Source organism: Thermobia domestica, chromosome 9 (assembly GCF_964235325.1).
Source record: "Thermobia domestica chromosome 9, izTheDome1.hap1.1, whole genome shotgun sequence".
Lineage (NCBI taxonomy): Eukaryota > Metazoa > Arthropoda > Insecta > Zygentoma > Lepismatidae > Thermobia > Thermobia domestica.
The window spans coordinates 264108960-264125816 of record NC_137462.1 but is presented as its reverse complement, the minus strand read 5'-3'; the positions used below and the strand labels follow the sequence as shown (position 1 = coordinate 264125816).

Genomic DNA, 16857 nt, shown 5'->3' with positions numbered 1-16857 from the left:
GGTCAAGAGGTAGCTACTGTACCGGAAATTACTGAAATTTGATATTTAATTAATATTTTAAATCAAGCTATTTGAAAAGGAAAGACTGAAGTAACATCATAACTACAAATAAGGTTCGATGACCGCCTATCTGTGTTCCTGGCCACAGCCAATTCAAGTGGTCCCATGACATATCCTTATTCGGTGACCTTCCTGGGATCCAAACTCAAGGAATAATTTATAAATCAGCAGCCTACTACAAGCAACAATATATCGAAACATTCTGCTTGTCTTATGTAGCATATGACTCATTGTATTCATCTTTCATGTGGCGGCACTGCGTGGCATAGTTGTCAACGCTCATCTTTGCCACGAGAGGCCTCGGGTTTCATTCCCGATGGGGATTCTCTGTCGAAAGATTTTTTAAATCCAGACATTGAGTGAGATATTCCTGAGCCCCTCATTCACATCAGGTAAATGCTGTGATGATACGATAGTCGCTCGCTGCTTCCTTTCCCATTCCTTTACTCCTCCCCAATTTCCCGGTAGTGTAATTGCCAAGGGCTGTCATCACTCACAAAAATTGGCTAATATGACCATAGCTAACGAAAGCTCAGAAATCTAATTTCTAACTTAACCATCTTTTGTATGGGAGGTAGGTAAATTGTGTGGGGGGTAGGTACAATCTACAAGTGAATAGCATACGAAAAGAAAATTACAGCAGCATAGCAGAATATTATAACATATTTTAGTTCATTACTGTTCTGTGCCGAAAATGTGAAGTTAATAGTACTGTGAGCTCATTGGGTGTAGACTTTTGGAAGCTCATAAATTAGGTGAGCCTGGGTATTCAGTGTCCGAAATGAGAGATGATATATTGCGGAAACATTCCTCGGATAACTGCTTACTATTGAATTTCGTTCTGTGTGGACGGTAGTACCATACTGTTGTAACCACTAGCGGTGTGTTTGTTTGCCGGCGACGAAGTTTGTGTTTGATCAAGTTTCCCAACTGCACTACATATCGATCTATAAGACCATAATTGATTGATCATTATATTAAAAAATCTAATCCGTCAGAGGGTTACCTTTTCTCTTAAAAAGGGTTCTGATGTAACTTGGGTTAATTCTCTTGCCCAATACCGGCAGTCCTTGTTGCTGATGTTCGTTTAAATAAAAATAAGCTTCGTGGGACATTATCAGGTGATCCAGGAAGCTCGACTTTTTTTCAATTGTTTCCAATAACTTCCAGTCAAATTTGCTTTTGTGATAAGTCACAATGAAGGAATTCTTGCGTTATGAGTTTTAGAGAGGTCGAACTTCAATTGCTTATATAAGGTGCGTCGAAGGATTCTAAGGTTGAAGTGTGAAATGTAATGTTATTCGCATGAGAATTGCTCAGAATCTTTTTAAAAATTCTGCCATTCAGCGTCTTTATTTAATACTTTTAATACATGTAAGAATTCATGAGGAATCTTAAATTCACCATGCTCGCTGAAATTGGATGCAATCTCAATGCAATTTAAGGTTAGCTTTAGAGATATTAAATGTTTTATTTAGGATCGACCCAGTTTGTGCTCTACATTGCTCATAGCAAGTTCTCGGGAGTATAAACTGGTGGACCTCAACGATGGTAACGGCTTAAAAGGCAATATATTAGAGCTGCAACATCAAACCCATCAAAAGTAAATTTGTAGATTCTCAATTTCTTTCTGGTTTAATTGCTGTTATATTAAAGATTTTACATTGGCTTCCATGTTTGAATGTTAACTTGATCCATAATTGTACGATATAATGAAAAAGTCTTAAGTACGTGAATACTTGTCAATTTTTACCCACTACTGAAATTGTTTATTCAAGTGTCAGCTCTATCGAAACATTGTAATTTCTCTCGGGTTCAAAATTTTAAGCTTATCGATTATACAGCGTGAGGCAGCTAAAAGTACCACCGGAAGTAGCGAAGAAACTAGAAACACTAGCGATGTAAGGTTTAACGAGAAACAATAATAGCAGTAGGGTCTCGTAAAATGGAGGTATGGGGTGGTTCGAAAAACAACGACAAATAGGGAATCTGGAGCAAAGTTATATTTTGTGAAATGGAACGATATACATTAATATGCTTAATATAAAAGAGCACACGCAGAGAAACACAACACCATTGGTCCCATGTGTGTACCGCACATAGGAACGAAGAGATGGCCATATAAATAGGTGTAAACAAAATAACAAGTGGCCCACTTGACCGTCAGAACAGATCAGACAAGATGAAGAAAGGGCGTGATAACAAAGAAGAAAAATAGAGGAAACATCGTCACCACCATGTATGTGACAGTGTTATAGCATAATGACAATGGTCATTACAGTATGTGACAGAACCACTGTGTAATAAGCAAAAATCTGTCAAAGTGTATGTTCAAAATGTTGGCCGTCAGCTGCGATACAGGCATCGAAGTGTCTACGCAAGGATCATTGCACAGAATGTAGCATCGCAGAGAGAATGTCCCTACAGGCGGCAGTAATGCGGTGTTGCATATCCTCTTGTGTTCTTGGCACATCCCGGTAGCCAATGTCCTTCAGCGTTCCCCACAGGTAAAAGTCTAACGGTGTCAAATCTGGGGAACGAGCCGGATATCTCTGTGCGTACACACGGTAGGCTTCTGAGGCATTCCCCATAAATCAGGATCATGTCCGCTTTTTCTATGTTCGTAAACACCATACTCTTCGCTCTTATACTACCACTGCCTGCTATGAACTAACACAATCTCGCAGCTCTGCAACCACAACTTGCTCTGGGTCAAGACAGTTCTGTCAGGTACCTGAGATGACCGTGGTACACACCGGGCCACTTGTTATTTTGTTTACACCTATCCACATGGCCGTATCTTCGTTCCTGCGTGCAGTACACACATGGGACCAACGGCGTTGTGTTGGTCAGTGTGTGCTCTTTTATATTATGCATGTTAATGTATATCGTTCCATTTAACAAAATATAACTTTACTCCAGATGCTCCATGTGTCGAATCACCCCATACCTCCATTTTAGGAGTCCTTACTGCTATTATTGTTTCTTGCAAAGCGTACATCGCTAGTGTTTCTAGTTTCTTCGCTATTTCAGGTGGTACTATTAGCTGCCTCACGCTGTATATATACTTCTGGGTTGCAGTTCGAAACTGCACTAAATACGTTAATTACTAAGAGATTTTTCTATTTCTAAATCGATCATTCAATTTACATATTGTCCAACTCAGTTTCCATTCAGACCTATCCTAGTGCAAAACCATTGAAGTATATGTTTAAACAGTTGTACGAACTTCGTGATATAATACGTGAATATTTTATTATAAGCAATTTTAAACTAGATGCTCGTGCTCTCAGTAAATCACACACAGACAGTGAGCGAGAAGAAAACTTCGACGTTATAGAGGATAGTATTGAGAGCCAACATGATATGTCAGTCTTAATCGAACAATGCCAACTCTTTTTCCATTCCATCTACCTCGTTCCGTCGTCTTTTTGCTCATCCTGTTCCCTGCTTCCTCTCACTGATCATAACATTCCCCTGCAATCATATCTTAGACAGTTAGAAATGACTGATCTAGACATTACAGTCTCTTTCATGTGGAATACCTTCGAATATAATTGAATCTAATTGCATTCGAAAAGGGTGTTCAGAAACAACAACATACTTCGTGCAATGAATGCTCACCCAAACATGCGTTCGCAAGTGAATTTTGGAGTTACATCATGAGCGCAGCTAGGAATTGTCTGCTGAGAGGCAGTCGGGGCAGACCTTTGGACGGAGTTCTTGGTATGTGACCATATTATATATGGCATTTTTATTTTTTGTCAAAAAAGTTGAGGGAGGCAATGTCCCCATGCTCCTCCATAACTCCTCCTATGAGTTGCAGCTCCCAAAGTTAATAAATAATAAAATAAAGGGTCATAGATCTAGAAAAATGTTGGATCAATGTCACGTAAATAATACCGTAATTAATATTAGCGTGTCTTCCATTAATACACCAGTGGATGTTGAATATACGATGAACGGCTTAGCCTTGAGACAAAGAGGAAATTTATGAGATCCTCTAGAATGGAAACGTAACGATGTAGGTATTTTATTTCCAGTAGTACATTAATGGAATCAAGGCTGAAAAATGTAGCGACGTTCTCTTACTCTATATGTATGTGATACTTCATTTTCGAGTTACAGATCTTTTCATATTATTTCGACTACTCTCCGAAAATTTGTAACTCCGAAATGAAGCATTTATTTACCTTTCAATTTTCTTAATTTTTGTTGTGTTTTGTGTGATGATTTATTTTTTGAAGATTTTTAATTCTTTCGAATACCTTGTTAAATTAGGTGAAGTGGAACTGACTGTAACTTCCCCTATTTCTAGAATACAAATGATAATAATATCGATCATAGTTCTCCGTTGCTTATTACTAAATTCAAGCTTGTTTGTAATAGCTGGATAATTTCTATTTCCAGTGCATTTCTATTTCCAACAAACAATAATGATTGTATTCGTAAACCAGTCCTCTCTTTCCTGTTTTAGGTATGTTTCGTACAAGTTAGTGTATTTCATATTGCTAATTTTACTTTCAATTTCCACATCTTTTTCTAATATGTTACATGTTCTATAAATATACTCTTTCCAGAAAAGCAAATACGCATATTTCACAAAAGGAAATTATTTCTCATCAAGATGTGAAGTCTCATATTTGCGAGGAATGTCATAAAGTGTTTACTCGAAGATTATATTTGGCAAGACACATGTTAATACATACAAATGAGAAACGTCACAAGTGTCATGAGTGTGGAAAGGGGTTTAATCAGAAATTTACTTTGGCAAGACATATGGTAAAACATACAGGTGAGAAACCTCATACATGTCCGATATGTGGGAGCAAGTTTAATCTAAAATCAAATTTGAAAGCGCATGCCCGGACACATACAGGTGAGAAACGTCATGCTTGTGAGGTGTGTGGGAAGGGATTTTGTATGAAATCAAATTTGACAGCTCACATGTTGACACATACAGGAGAGAAACCTCATACCTGTCCGAATTGTGGAAAGGGATTTAGTCAGAAATCAAATTTGGTAAGGCATATGGTGAGACATACTGACGAAAAACCTCATGTTTGTCAGGTATGTGAAAAAACATTTAGTCTTAAATCAAATTTGAGAGCACATCTTTTGACTCATACAGGTGAGAAATCTCATAGATGCCAGATGTGTGGAAAAGGGTTTTGTCGAAGGGCAGATCTAATAAAACACATGCTAACACATACGGATGAGAAACCTCATGCATGCCAGTTGTGTGGCAAAAGATTTAGGAATAAACCATATTTGAAAACCCACATGTTAACACATACAGGTGCTAAACCTCATACGTGTCAGATGTGTGGAGAGAGATTTAGTTTGAAATCAAATTTGACAAGGCACATGTTAAGACATCCATACGAGCTATCTAATGAGTGTCATAATTGAGTGGATGGATTTAGCTGTAGTTCATACTTCACAAGAAACATTTGAGACAGAAGGATGAAAAAATGTGGATGTGTGAAGCTTGTGAAACAACTTCGAAGACCAACTCTGATAAACCACATGGTAATAAAAGATAATAAACCATTGTCATGAGCATCGCAAAAGAATAAACGGTGAAAATCAAAAACCTAGTGTAATAAACGCATGACAAACCCAACAGTGATAACCACATTATGTGTGCAAGAGGTCTTAATGGAAACTGATAAATAACATATTAAGATGTTCGGGAAGATAATCCACGAACATAGCAAACGATCTTAAGCCAAATCGACTCTAGGAATTGTATTAAATAACAATAAGGAATCTCAAATGTTACATTTATATCAGATATGTGCACATATCTTTTTTGTTAAGTATGTAGGAACAGATTTTGCAAATAATCCCAGGTCAATAGTTAACCTGATGCGAAGAGCTCCTTCGCACCTAAGCAGTTAGCGTACGCGCCTTTGGCGTGGGAGGGCCGGGTTCGATTCCCGGCTGGAATTCATGTGGTTCGGATTCCACGTTAATCAGTAAATCCGCGTCTCATAGCCTCAATGCTGAACGGGACGTTAAACTCAACACAAGTTAACCTCATACGTAGCAGAACTTTGCAAGTCAGCATTATTTATTTAAAAAAGTAAAGATCCGAAGCTTTACTATGATTATTGAGAACAAATTGAGTATATTAAATTTGCTATTCCATATGTACAGACACAAAGAAATATCTTGACTATAAGCATTTAAGGGAAGAAATTTATAGACAGAAACTTGAATTCGGAACTTCAGACATTTGTAGATGGACATAAAGAACAGTAAATAGTTTCCTTCTGTATGGTAAGATATTTAGTCGTATATTAAACAAGGTGTAACGTCGTATTGCCAGGATTACGGCAGAAGAGTGATAAGCGAATTATCTTCCTGATTTAGTAGTTAGCGGATATAGCTTTAATGCAAATGTTTCAGGTTTGTTTCGCAGTGGAAAAGCACAGAACTACAAATATTCAGACGGAAATATAGGATTCGTCTTTTATGACGACTTTGCTTTAAAAGAACATAAATACTAATTAATCTTGAAGTCTGGAAATATCGATGTATGTGGAACATTTTCCGTTGTAATATCTTCGTCAAAGCGTGTATGTAAATTGTTTGCATTGACAGTAGATACACATAACATGGAATGACGATTCAATTTCTTGTTGAGAAAACTAAAACAAAAGCTTTCCTTAGTTCCAAAATCAGTAAAAACTATTAAATTGGAGCTATTAAAATTATATATTTTAATTTGAGGCAGTCATTATTTGAACGGAGTTATTTTTTGTGTTGATACCTGCCACGTAAGAAAAGTGTTTGCATTTCAGATGAAGATAAAATTATCAGCTTGTTTTTACACACCCAGCAGACCATTTTTTTTGTGGTTAATGTGTAATAATTATCAATGATATATTGGAACATCTTCATTTATATGAACAAATAAGCACAAATTTTCATGAAATTCTGACTCTCAATAGTGTACAAGAGCTGTAAAGCCTATTCATGTATGAAACTTTAGGATAACAAGACTTGATGCAGGACATAGGAAGAAAATTATGTTTTCCAAATTCTATTATACGAGTATCAAGTTTCCAATTTAAAAGTAAAGTAAAATTAGTACTGTATTATCATCTGTTCTGTAGTATGTTCAATCAGACATTTCTGTCCGAAGTTACAAATGTCTACTTTACAACTATAAATGAGAACCAATGTTCAGAAATGGTCTCAACTCTTATTTTAATATTATTTTTGTTATTTTCATATTCTCGTTAATATATTTCTGTAAAGTGCTTCTCGTAAATATTTCATATCTTATTACTTAGTCGTAAATCGGCAGTTTTTGAGACGAAAATGTTTCTAAATTGATAAAAAGTGAAAAATCACTGTCAACTCTACCCGGTAATCTAAGATTCTATCTTTGCACAAGTATGTCAATACATTACGTGAGAACTCTTATCTAATAATACAAATTTATGTTAGAACGTATGCCCTTTCCAAGTTAAAACTGCATTCGAGAAACATAATGATAGAAACCAATCTGTACTCAATACGTACTAGATTCCAAAATTACGACCAATATGTTTAATTACCAGTGCACATTATCCAAATTATAGTGACAAATATTCATAAATATGCCAAAGGTAAATCATGATGGTAGAGATAAGAACTACTGTCCATGGAGACATTGAACGTCTTGAAACATAACCGTTTTAAAAATAAACATCTCAATTGATGCAAGTAGGAAATCAAACTTTGGTGAATATATAGTAAAATCTTATTTGAAAATAACTACCTTATTTATGACATCTGTCAGGCTCTTTTCACAACTTTAATTACAATTAATTTTCCCAATAACTAGGAAACTCGTATAAACGGAAATCTAAAAGATCCCATAATTAAAATTACCCTCCGAGTATTCGATTTTTATACGTGATTCAGACTAGTTTATTGTCTTCTTTTAAACTCGAATTTGTAATATTCCGGTTGAAGTGAGAACGCTAACCTGTAGTCACAGCCGCAGTGTGCTTTCACTACTTATATACACTGTATACTTTTTTATATCCATAGCGTTTCTTTTTCTTCTCTTTAGGTAGATGTAAATAAACTAGCATAGAAATATGTGGCCATACAGTCATACTTTTCTATTTTTTCCTTCATGTCTTATAAGTAATTGATTTTTCCTCCTTGTTTTGTGATTCCATACTTTCAGATGACTTAATTTCTTCCATTACCAGAATGAGTTTGCTGGTTTTGAAGCATTCATCGTCCACTTGTGAACAGAAGTTAAGTACGATTGACAACATGACTATGTGTAGTCAGTCCGAGTTATAAGTGTTAGAAATATGAGTAAAAAGTAAAAAAAAAAAGAAAAGAAAAAAGAAAAAAAAGAAAAAGAAAAAACGTGAGTATTATCTGCTTTCATCATACAAACAGTTATTTCTATTATATAATTTTTGTGGAAGAATGTATGTGTATCTTTTACAACTGGCCGAGGAATACACTTGGGATATGGTTCCCATGGTTTGGTAATAATTATATATATTGACATTCCAATTATTCTCATAGAAAATTTGCGTAAATCGCTAATAATGTGAATAGTTTAAGTTACAGAATACATCTACGATATTTCCATACCAAAAGGATATAATTGTGATTCGTGCCATCAGTAAATTAAATTAAGAAGATCAGTGCAACCTTCCGAAATTGCAAAGTTAATACGTTGTATCCTACAATGCGCGAATTGATTTTCGTTCTATAAATGGATTACTATTGGAATTAACTAATATTTGTATACAGTAATCTTAAAAAAAGTTTAACACATAATTGGAAGTTGAAATAAGTTCAGTTCGTTCTGTTATAGTTTGTTGCAAGTAAATCTAGGTTGTTCAACAAACTTAAGTTTGGAGAAAAATAAAAATAAATTATTGTAAAGAGTATGAGAATATGTGATTCACATCATCAGACTGATCAAATATCGATTGACTATTACCGAAGATCGATAATCAGTGAACTGTAATGTGGAAAGCGTTTGCTTTTATAATCTATGCGTATGTGTATTATTTATAAACAGTGATTAACCTTCGGATATTGATCGGTTATTGATTGGAACTGGTAAGTATGGAAAGATTCAATCAGTTCTCGTTACTCTATTCTGTATATTAGTTATTTCTATTCACAATGATCGAATGTAAGCCAGAACTTTCTTCGCGTAAGACCTGTGATCGACTGATTCATGACTTTTTTTGTGTGATATGCTCTAATACGTAATATGTAATACGCAATATCTAATAAAGCTAAGAAACTTTTTATAAAACTTCACGCACTCTAACCAAATTATCACTTGCGTTGGCCGATTTACGGCTGTTCATCGAGTCTAGATAGATCCTTTAAATACCCACGACTACTTCCGGACTGGGCTAAGTAGATGGGTAGAGTCTGTTAAGTCGTGTTTGAAACTGGTAAGTACATACATCACTAGCTAGAGCCAGACTGAGCACACGTTCCTAACAGAAGTTCTAGGATCTGTCAGAATCATTCTTGATCGAGTTAAATGGACTGGAGCGAAAGACGAGACACCAGTAATTGTAATTTACTGATATGTTTAACACTTACAACTCGGACTGAGTACACATAGTCATGTTAATCGCGCTTAACTTCTGTGCACAAGTAGATGATGAATGCTTCAAAAACACCAAACACATCCTTATAATTGTAGAAATGAAGTCATCTGAAAGTATAGGATCATTAAAAGTAGGGGTAAAATCAATTCCTTATAAAGCATAGCGCAAAATGAGACAGCAGCGGTCGTAAAGAAATGTCAATTATTTAACATTAGTGACAATTTTTTAAAACACAAAATTATGACCATATGGTCAACATACTTATATACTATTTTATATATTCCTGGCAGATACAGTTTAGGCTAGTCAACGAAATATCAAGGTGTTCAGAGACGAGAAACCAGCGTAGTCGAGCAGATATGGCCAAGATAACTTTCTGCAGAACCCGAATTTCTATCTTTGCCTAACCTCTAGTTTGTCTCTCTCAATGAATTTTTTCTACCTTTTTCATTTTATATCTACAAGAAATCCCGATGGTCGCATCTCGAAAATCCAAGAGAGAACGCCGTACGATCCTAGTATACGCTCTACTGAGCCTAATTCCCTAACTTTGAACTGAAGGCGTTCGGTTTGAGCTGGATATTCTATGTCCTTCTGTCTAAACAGCATTAAATAGAAGTGAACTTAATAGATCACCCTGCTTCACATCTGTTTCAGTCTTAACTCTTTTCCTTCCCAGTGCTTCCACTACCATATTTTGGGGTACAATGTCAAAATCTTTACTAGTATCTAGGACACAGAAGTAGTGATATGAGGTGAAAAATTTTCAGCTATATTTATCTGGAAAAATTTCCGTCCTAAATAAATATCAGTGATCAAGTAACAAATCCTCATTAACCATAAAATTGATTGAATTCAGGTATACAAATGTCAAAAAATGAAAGATCGTTTAAGGAATCTGGAAATTTTCATGGTTCAGAAAATTTCCAGTACTTAGGAAAAAGTGAAACAATTTTTCATGAATCAAAAAATTTTGTGCTGTGTAAGGAAACATTGAAAAAAATTTTATGATTCGGAAAGTTATATTGTTCTGTAGAAACAAGTGAAAAGAATTTTTTTGCATCGGAAAATTTTCATTGAGATGTAGAAGCAAATGGAAACATTTTCATAAGCCGGAAAATTTTGAATATTTTGTATAGTGACGTTAGGTGGAAAATTTTCCACTATATTTAACTGCACATTGAGCTATAAAATTTAATTCCTGTAGAGGAAAGTGAGAGAGCAACAAATTATAATTTTCCAATTAGCTTTCGAGAACCAGAAAATTTTCTATTGTTCCGAATAGGCAACTAAAAATTAACACTGTTTTCTCTCTCTCTCTCTCTCTCTCTCTCTCTCTCTCTCTGTGTGTGTGTGTGTGTGTGTGTAAAATGCAGGGATCGTAAATCGAGTTCGTAAAGTACAAATGTCCCATCCCATTGTTTAAAGTGTAACAAAAAAGCGAAAAAAAAACCTTTGTGAATTTATCAATTATTTCAGAAACTGAAAATTCTGCTATTTCTTCACATATAGGACTGCCTGTATAATGAAAGAACTACATAAACGTTCCTTATGAAGATTATTTTTGGTACAGAAAATAAGAAGAAATGCTTTGATTTTATTGTATAACACTCGTAAATTATTAGTTACATTTTTGCTTTCTCTTCTGAATGAATATATGATTAAATAAATGTTCATTTTCAGAAAACCTTTAGTGTTTGTTTTCATGAGTTGCGTGGAATTTTGGGTAGTCATAAATTTACAGTAGGCTAGGTACTTTACATTATATCAACATATTTATATATGTTGCAAATGTGGAAATCCAGAAAAGTAGTAAAGCTATGAGAAAACTTTGTCTTACTCGTATAAACTGGCGAAATTGTGAGATCAAAGGTGAATTTTGGGGGGAAAATACATTGAAGGTTTTGAAACATTTTTGCAGAAATGAAGAATCGTTAGATTCAGGAAACTTTTCAGATAATATTTATTACAAATAAATTTCACGGCTAAATAATGATGTAGGAATAAGTGGAGTATGTTATATGAATCGGAAAATTTTCATCACTGCACAGAAGATTCCATCAATCTTTTTTACTATCTTAATAATTTCATGTAAAAAGAAGACATTTCGAATCCCTACTTGTAGACTTCTGGAAACTCTCCTGTGTCGTGCATAAGTATACTGCCTCCCGCAATCTATCTAAGTCCGTAAACGTTCTCATCATAATTGGTAGCCAAGTTTCTGGCTCATTTAAATTCATTTTTTGTTTGCAATATAAAAACGGTTCTATTTTTTTATTTTTCCGGTGCTCTTCTCACCACAAGATTATAGAACTTTGTCAGTACTGTAGCTTTCTTTCTTCTTACCAAATCGTTTTTCTTTAAGATATCTAGGCTGGGAGCGGAGTCATTTCTAATCCTCTTCAACCTTCTCTTAACCTCTATCTCTGCAAACAACTAAAAGATATCGGAAGTAATGTATTTCGATCAGTAAATTTCAGGCACATTTCCCTTCGACCAACCGAAGTTCCTCTTAGAATTTTCTAGTTACTCGTTAGTCGAAATTCCCTAACCTGTACTATCCTCCCTATTATCAATCATTCTACACGTTTTTATGATTTTTTCTAAACGTTTTCTCACAAATAGCATTTCCGCTCCTCTTCTTTTCTTGCTACTAACACTTACATCTCTTACTAACTTTTGCTTTATTATTCGTGGCAGTTGTACGTCCCTCGCTTTTCTTTTTAAAGCTTATTTTGATCGATTTTTAAAACTTCTTTTATCCAATATACCTTCTACATCGTCAACTTCATACCCTGTATTTTAAATAATTTGAACAACAAGATTAATTTCTTCCAACTCTATTGCCTCATTCCGCTAATCAATCTCATCTTTCTTAAAAGAATAAGAGATGTAGATATTTTATTTTAATAATTATTGTAATCCTCACCTCTTTTTCTTCTCATCCATTTTCTTCCCCTTTCGTTTCAAAATTAGAAAAACAAACATATTCTAATTGTTTTAAATGAAAGTGGATATACGAAATATAATGTCTAATTTCGAGGTGTATGGGAATTTTAATATAATAATTACCATTCAAAAAATCTCATGGTGTGCAAATTTGAAGTTTCTACTTTATGCGATTTGTGAAATTTCTAGCTTAAGCGGTTTATCCTGGGCATTGATCATTCAATTAGGCACTCACTCAGGGTTTCTAATTTTGTATACAGGATGACTGGTAATTTAACCTATTCCTTGAAAGTTGTTATTGTACAAGTAATTTGGAACAGACTTGTTCCTATAAACGGGGATCGGAAATCAGTAGTTTAAATTTCTTTTACAGGTTTGTGATTTCTTGAAATTTGCCCACTTATCATCAAAAATTGCAAATTGATATCAACCACTTCATTCTGACCAGTAAATTAATACTTCTTTAATAGTTTATGAATGGAGTACTATTTGAAAAAGAGAACATCCCCAAAATCAGATATGAATGTGTCATAAATCGCAAATCGTGGTAACTATAAAAAGAAAACAGTTGATTGTGGTAACTTCCATCTGAATGTTTTATGTGGTGTGATATTAATATATAGTTCAGATACAAAGGCTTCTCTTCAGACATTTCCTAGAATAATGATTCCATTCATGCAGCATATGTCATTATCCTTTTCACAACAGCCCAAGATTTCGTCGTTTCATCTAGTTCCCTACTCTTCGCGTAAAGCTTCGTGAGAATTTTGCCTCTTCCCAAAAATCTAAAGGTACTAGAAAAATACTCAATTTCGCATCCGAGAGGAGATCTAGTGAAACGCGACAGCTGTTCTCGTGGCACTTCCCGATGGGGGTTTCAGGCCTGTTTCCAGCAGCAGAAAAGCTACAAAACGGTGCGTGGGAGCAATAGGAAACTAGTTTGGAGGGGATTAGGACGAAGAGAATCCTCATTGGGAGGTGAGTGTATTGGTTTTCTGTTACCATGGTCAGATACTTTTCCGACAGGCCTACTTCACGATTCAGCCTCTTCACTAAATCACAAAAATAAACTGGAAAAATAGTAATTATCACATGAAATTTAAAATAACATTATCTTTATTGCTCATTTGAAAAATTAGCAAAAAAAAAAAAAAAATGTTTAGGGAAAAAGTTTGAAACCAGTTATTAAAATCTTTTGATCAATCCCAAATTTAGGATTTTTTAAAATTAAAGTACGAATTCCAGCAAAGTTCTTTTCGAAGCAATATATTTGTAAAGATACAGATGGTGATCAGAAAAATGGAAACACCTGAACTAAATTGCAACTTACCAGATAATTATGGTGTCGGGCCACCTTTCGCCTTCAGAACAGCCTTGATGCGACGTGGGATGGCACCATTCCTCGTGCAGGGCATCGGCCAATTCTGTGATAGAGGATGGAGGTGGAAATCGTTGCCGGAGTCGTGTTTCCAAGACGGACCACAGATGTTCAATTATGTTGAGATCTGGGGATTGGGCGGGCCAGGGAAGGTGTTGAACTTCATCCCGATGTTCCACAAACCACGCTGCAACAACGCCAGCTGTGTAAATGGGTGCATTATCATCCTGGAAGATGGCGTCATTGTCCGGGAACGACATCCGGATCATAGGGTGCAAGTGGTCTCCTAAAATTGCGACATAATCGTTGGCAGTGATTCGTCCGGTAAGTGTGACCACAGGACCCAATGAAAACCATGATATGGCTACCCACAGCATCACCAAGCCGCCGCCATGTTTCACAGTTGGGCTGAGACACTGCAGATCATAAGCTTCTTTGGGCGTTCTCCACACAAACACGGTCCGTGGTTGGGAATAGGGTGAAGGATGACTCATCCGTCCATATCACACGTTTCCAGTCCTCAACGGTTCAAGTTGCATGGTCGCGGCACCATTTGCGGCATGCGAAAGCGTTATGGTCCCTGATGAGCGGTTTGGCCCGTGCAACACGACCCCGTAAGTTCATGTCATGTAATTCGCGGCGGACTGTGATTGTCGAAGCAGGGTGAGGAGGTGCTGATTGAGTTCCTCCGTCACTTGCTCCGCAGTGGCACGACGGTTCTGCGTGACAATGCGCTTTAATACCCGGCATATCCTGTCACTCATGATTTTCTTCCGCCCACTGTTCCGCTTCCCCGATGTGGTTTTCCCGTGTGTTGTGTAGACCGTCATCACCTTCGACACTGTCCTACGCGACACACCTAACACAGTAGCCACTGCCGTCACGCTCACTCCACATAACCGCGCACCAACAAATTGCCCTCTTTGAAAATCTGAGAGGTCTCCCATTTTACACTACCTCCGTCTGCTGCAGTCACTGGACACTGCTGTTCCACTGCGCCTGACGTAGTATGGAGACCTACCTAAAACACCACCACCAGCGGTCCGGCGCTGCGGGCGCCACGATACCACTGCCCACCCATACATCTGACGTGTTGCCAACTACAGGTGTTTCCATTTTTCTGATCAGCATCTGTATATTTATAGGAGAAAAAGATTTTGTGGTTTCTATATATTGCAATATGTTTGTCGGATATCTTACTCGATTTTCTAACAACTAGAGTAGAGCATGGACCCGTATCTAGAGACTATCGCACGCCTACCTAAAAGTAAAATCGACACTTGGCCTAATCTGACTGTAAATTCCGCAAGCATAGACTATAGGATTTCTAGCTAATATGAGTCTACAGTGTACTTAGATAATAAAGTGGAATTTTAGTATCCCACTACCGGACACAAAGGGATTTTTTACAAAAGATAAGTACATGAGACAGTCTCTCATTGTGAGACAAGAAATTTTTCTTGCGAGATCAGACCCTATTATACCTTAAAAGCAAAGAAATAAACATAACGAGGCCTGATCACTCTGGCTTTTAGAAGTGGGACCAAACTGAACACTAATAGTTGAACCTTATTGATCTCGATCTCAGCGTACTCGAACCCACATTCCAAGAGTGATACACAAATCATAAACTCTCACCAGTTAGTTTGTAAGCAGACTGGAATTTTTGCTTATTTGTACCTAGGTATACAGATAAATCTTCTCAAGCTCAACAACGATGCCGAAAACACAATTCAATTCCGTCTATGGTGTAGGACTGCGAAAAGAGACATAATTTAAACAATTTTTTACTAAATTTTACATCAATAAAAATGCCTGATTCCTGTCTAGGAGAAACCATATGAAATTAATGTTCGAAGCTTTCTATATCAAACGCTAGCAGTTTTCTTGAGTCTCCTAATTGGGGAATCTACTTCATAACTTCTGCCTTCTCTTAGAACCACCTAACCAATCAGCCGTATACAATATAGCTCTTAACACAGTTCCCACTGTGAACTTGTAAAAATGAAGAGTGTTTGGTCCAATTAACCTAGAACTAGGAAGTCTTACTTGGCAATTTGTCCATGTGTGTTGAATAATAATTTTGGAGTGACGAAGAGCGCTTATATATGATTCTGTCAGCTTATATATGGTTGCAAAATCCTAAAGACAAAATCCTTCAAGAAACAAAAAAATGCAAAAGTTAATTTGATAAACACAAGGGACGCAACAAGTCCCCCCTATTCGCATTGTTTCTCCTAGCTTCTCTGTAAAATCAAGTGCTAGTTCTACCCTGTTTTTCTATGTAGGGAGGAAACTGCTAAGAATAATCTCTTTACATAAGGGAAGACATTTCCAAACAATTATGTACGTAGGAACCATGAATGATTTAATCGAGTTGTGGGATGAGACATAGTGCACTTGATAGAGGATGTGAAAAATATGTATATGTGCAAAGTTAATAGCGGCCGAGCGCCATAAGAAACGGAGGGGGAGGGGATCAAAATTGGTGGGAGAAGAGCTGTGCTATGTTAGTGAAATACATCAAATAAATTGTTGAATCGTAAAAGGTAGTGAAAGATAGACAATGCAAACGGTAGTAATTCCACATATTAGCAAAAGAAGAATTTCGGAGTAGATCACAAACCTCAGCCGCCATCTTCAAATCCGGCATTTTGAAATCTGTGATATTTTTTGAAATGGAAAAGTAGTCATATGATATATCAATTAGGGCCAGTATGCGCTCAAAAAGTCAATTATGAACTTCAGCGATCGTTATCTGCACTTATTTGGAAGATTTAGTATTATCTTTATAGTTCTTTACGACAGTCTAGAAGACTGATACTCGTATGTTGAAAGTTTGGATTATCATGAAAACACATGTAAGTT

At 36.2% G+C, this 16857-nt stretch overlaps 1 protein-coding gene across 2 annotated transcripts in view; it reads left to right on the top strand.

Moving 5' to 3' along the window:
- The window catches only part of LOC145660672 (uncharacterized), a 39132-nt gene that overhangs the window by 19700 nt on the left and 2575 nt on the right, over positions 1-16857 (top strand). Inside the window, exon 3 of one of the 2 annotated variants that reach the window (XM_081726004.1) lies at positions 4641-11346. The exons of the other annotated variant lie outside the window; for it this stretch is intronic. Coding sequence (XP_081582130.1) covers positions 4641-5472 — 832 coding nt within the window. The 3' untranslated portion in view covers positions 5473-11346. Of the gene's footprint in view, positions 1-4640; positions 11347-16857 lie in introns of those variants that run through there. 2 annotated transcript variants of the gene reach the window in all.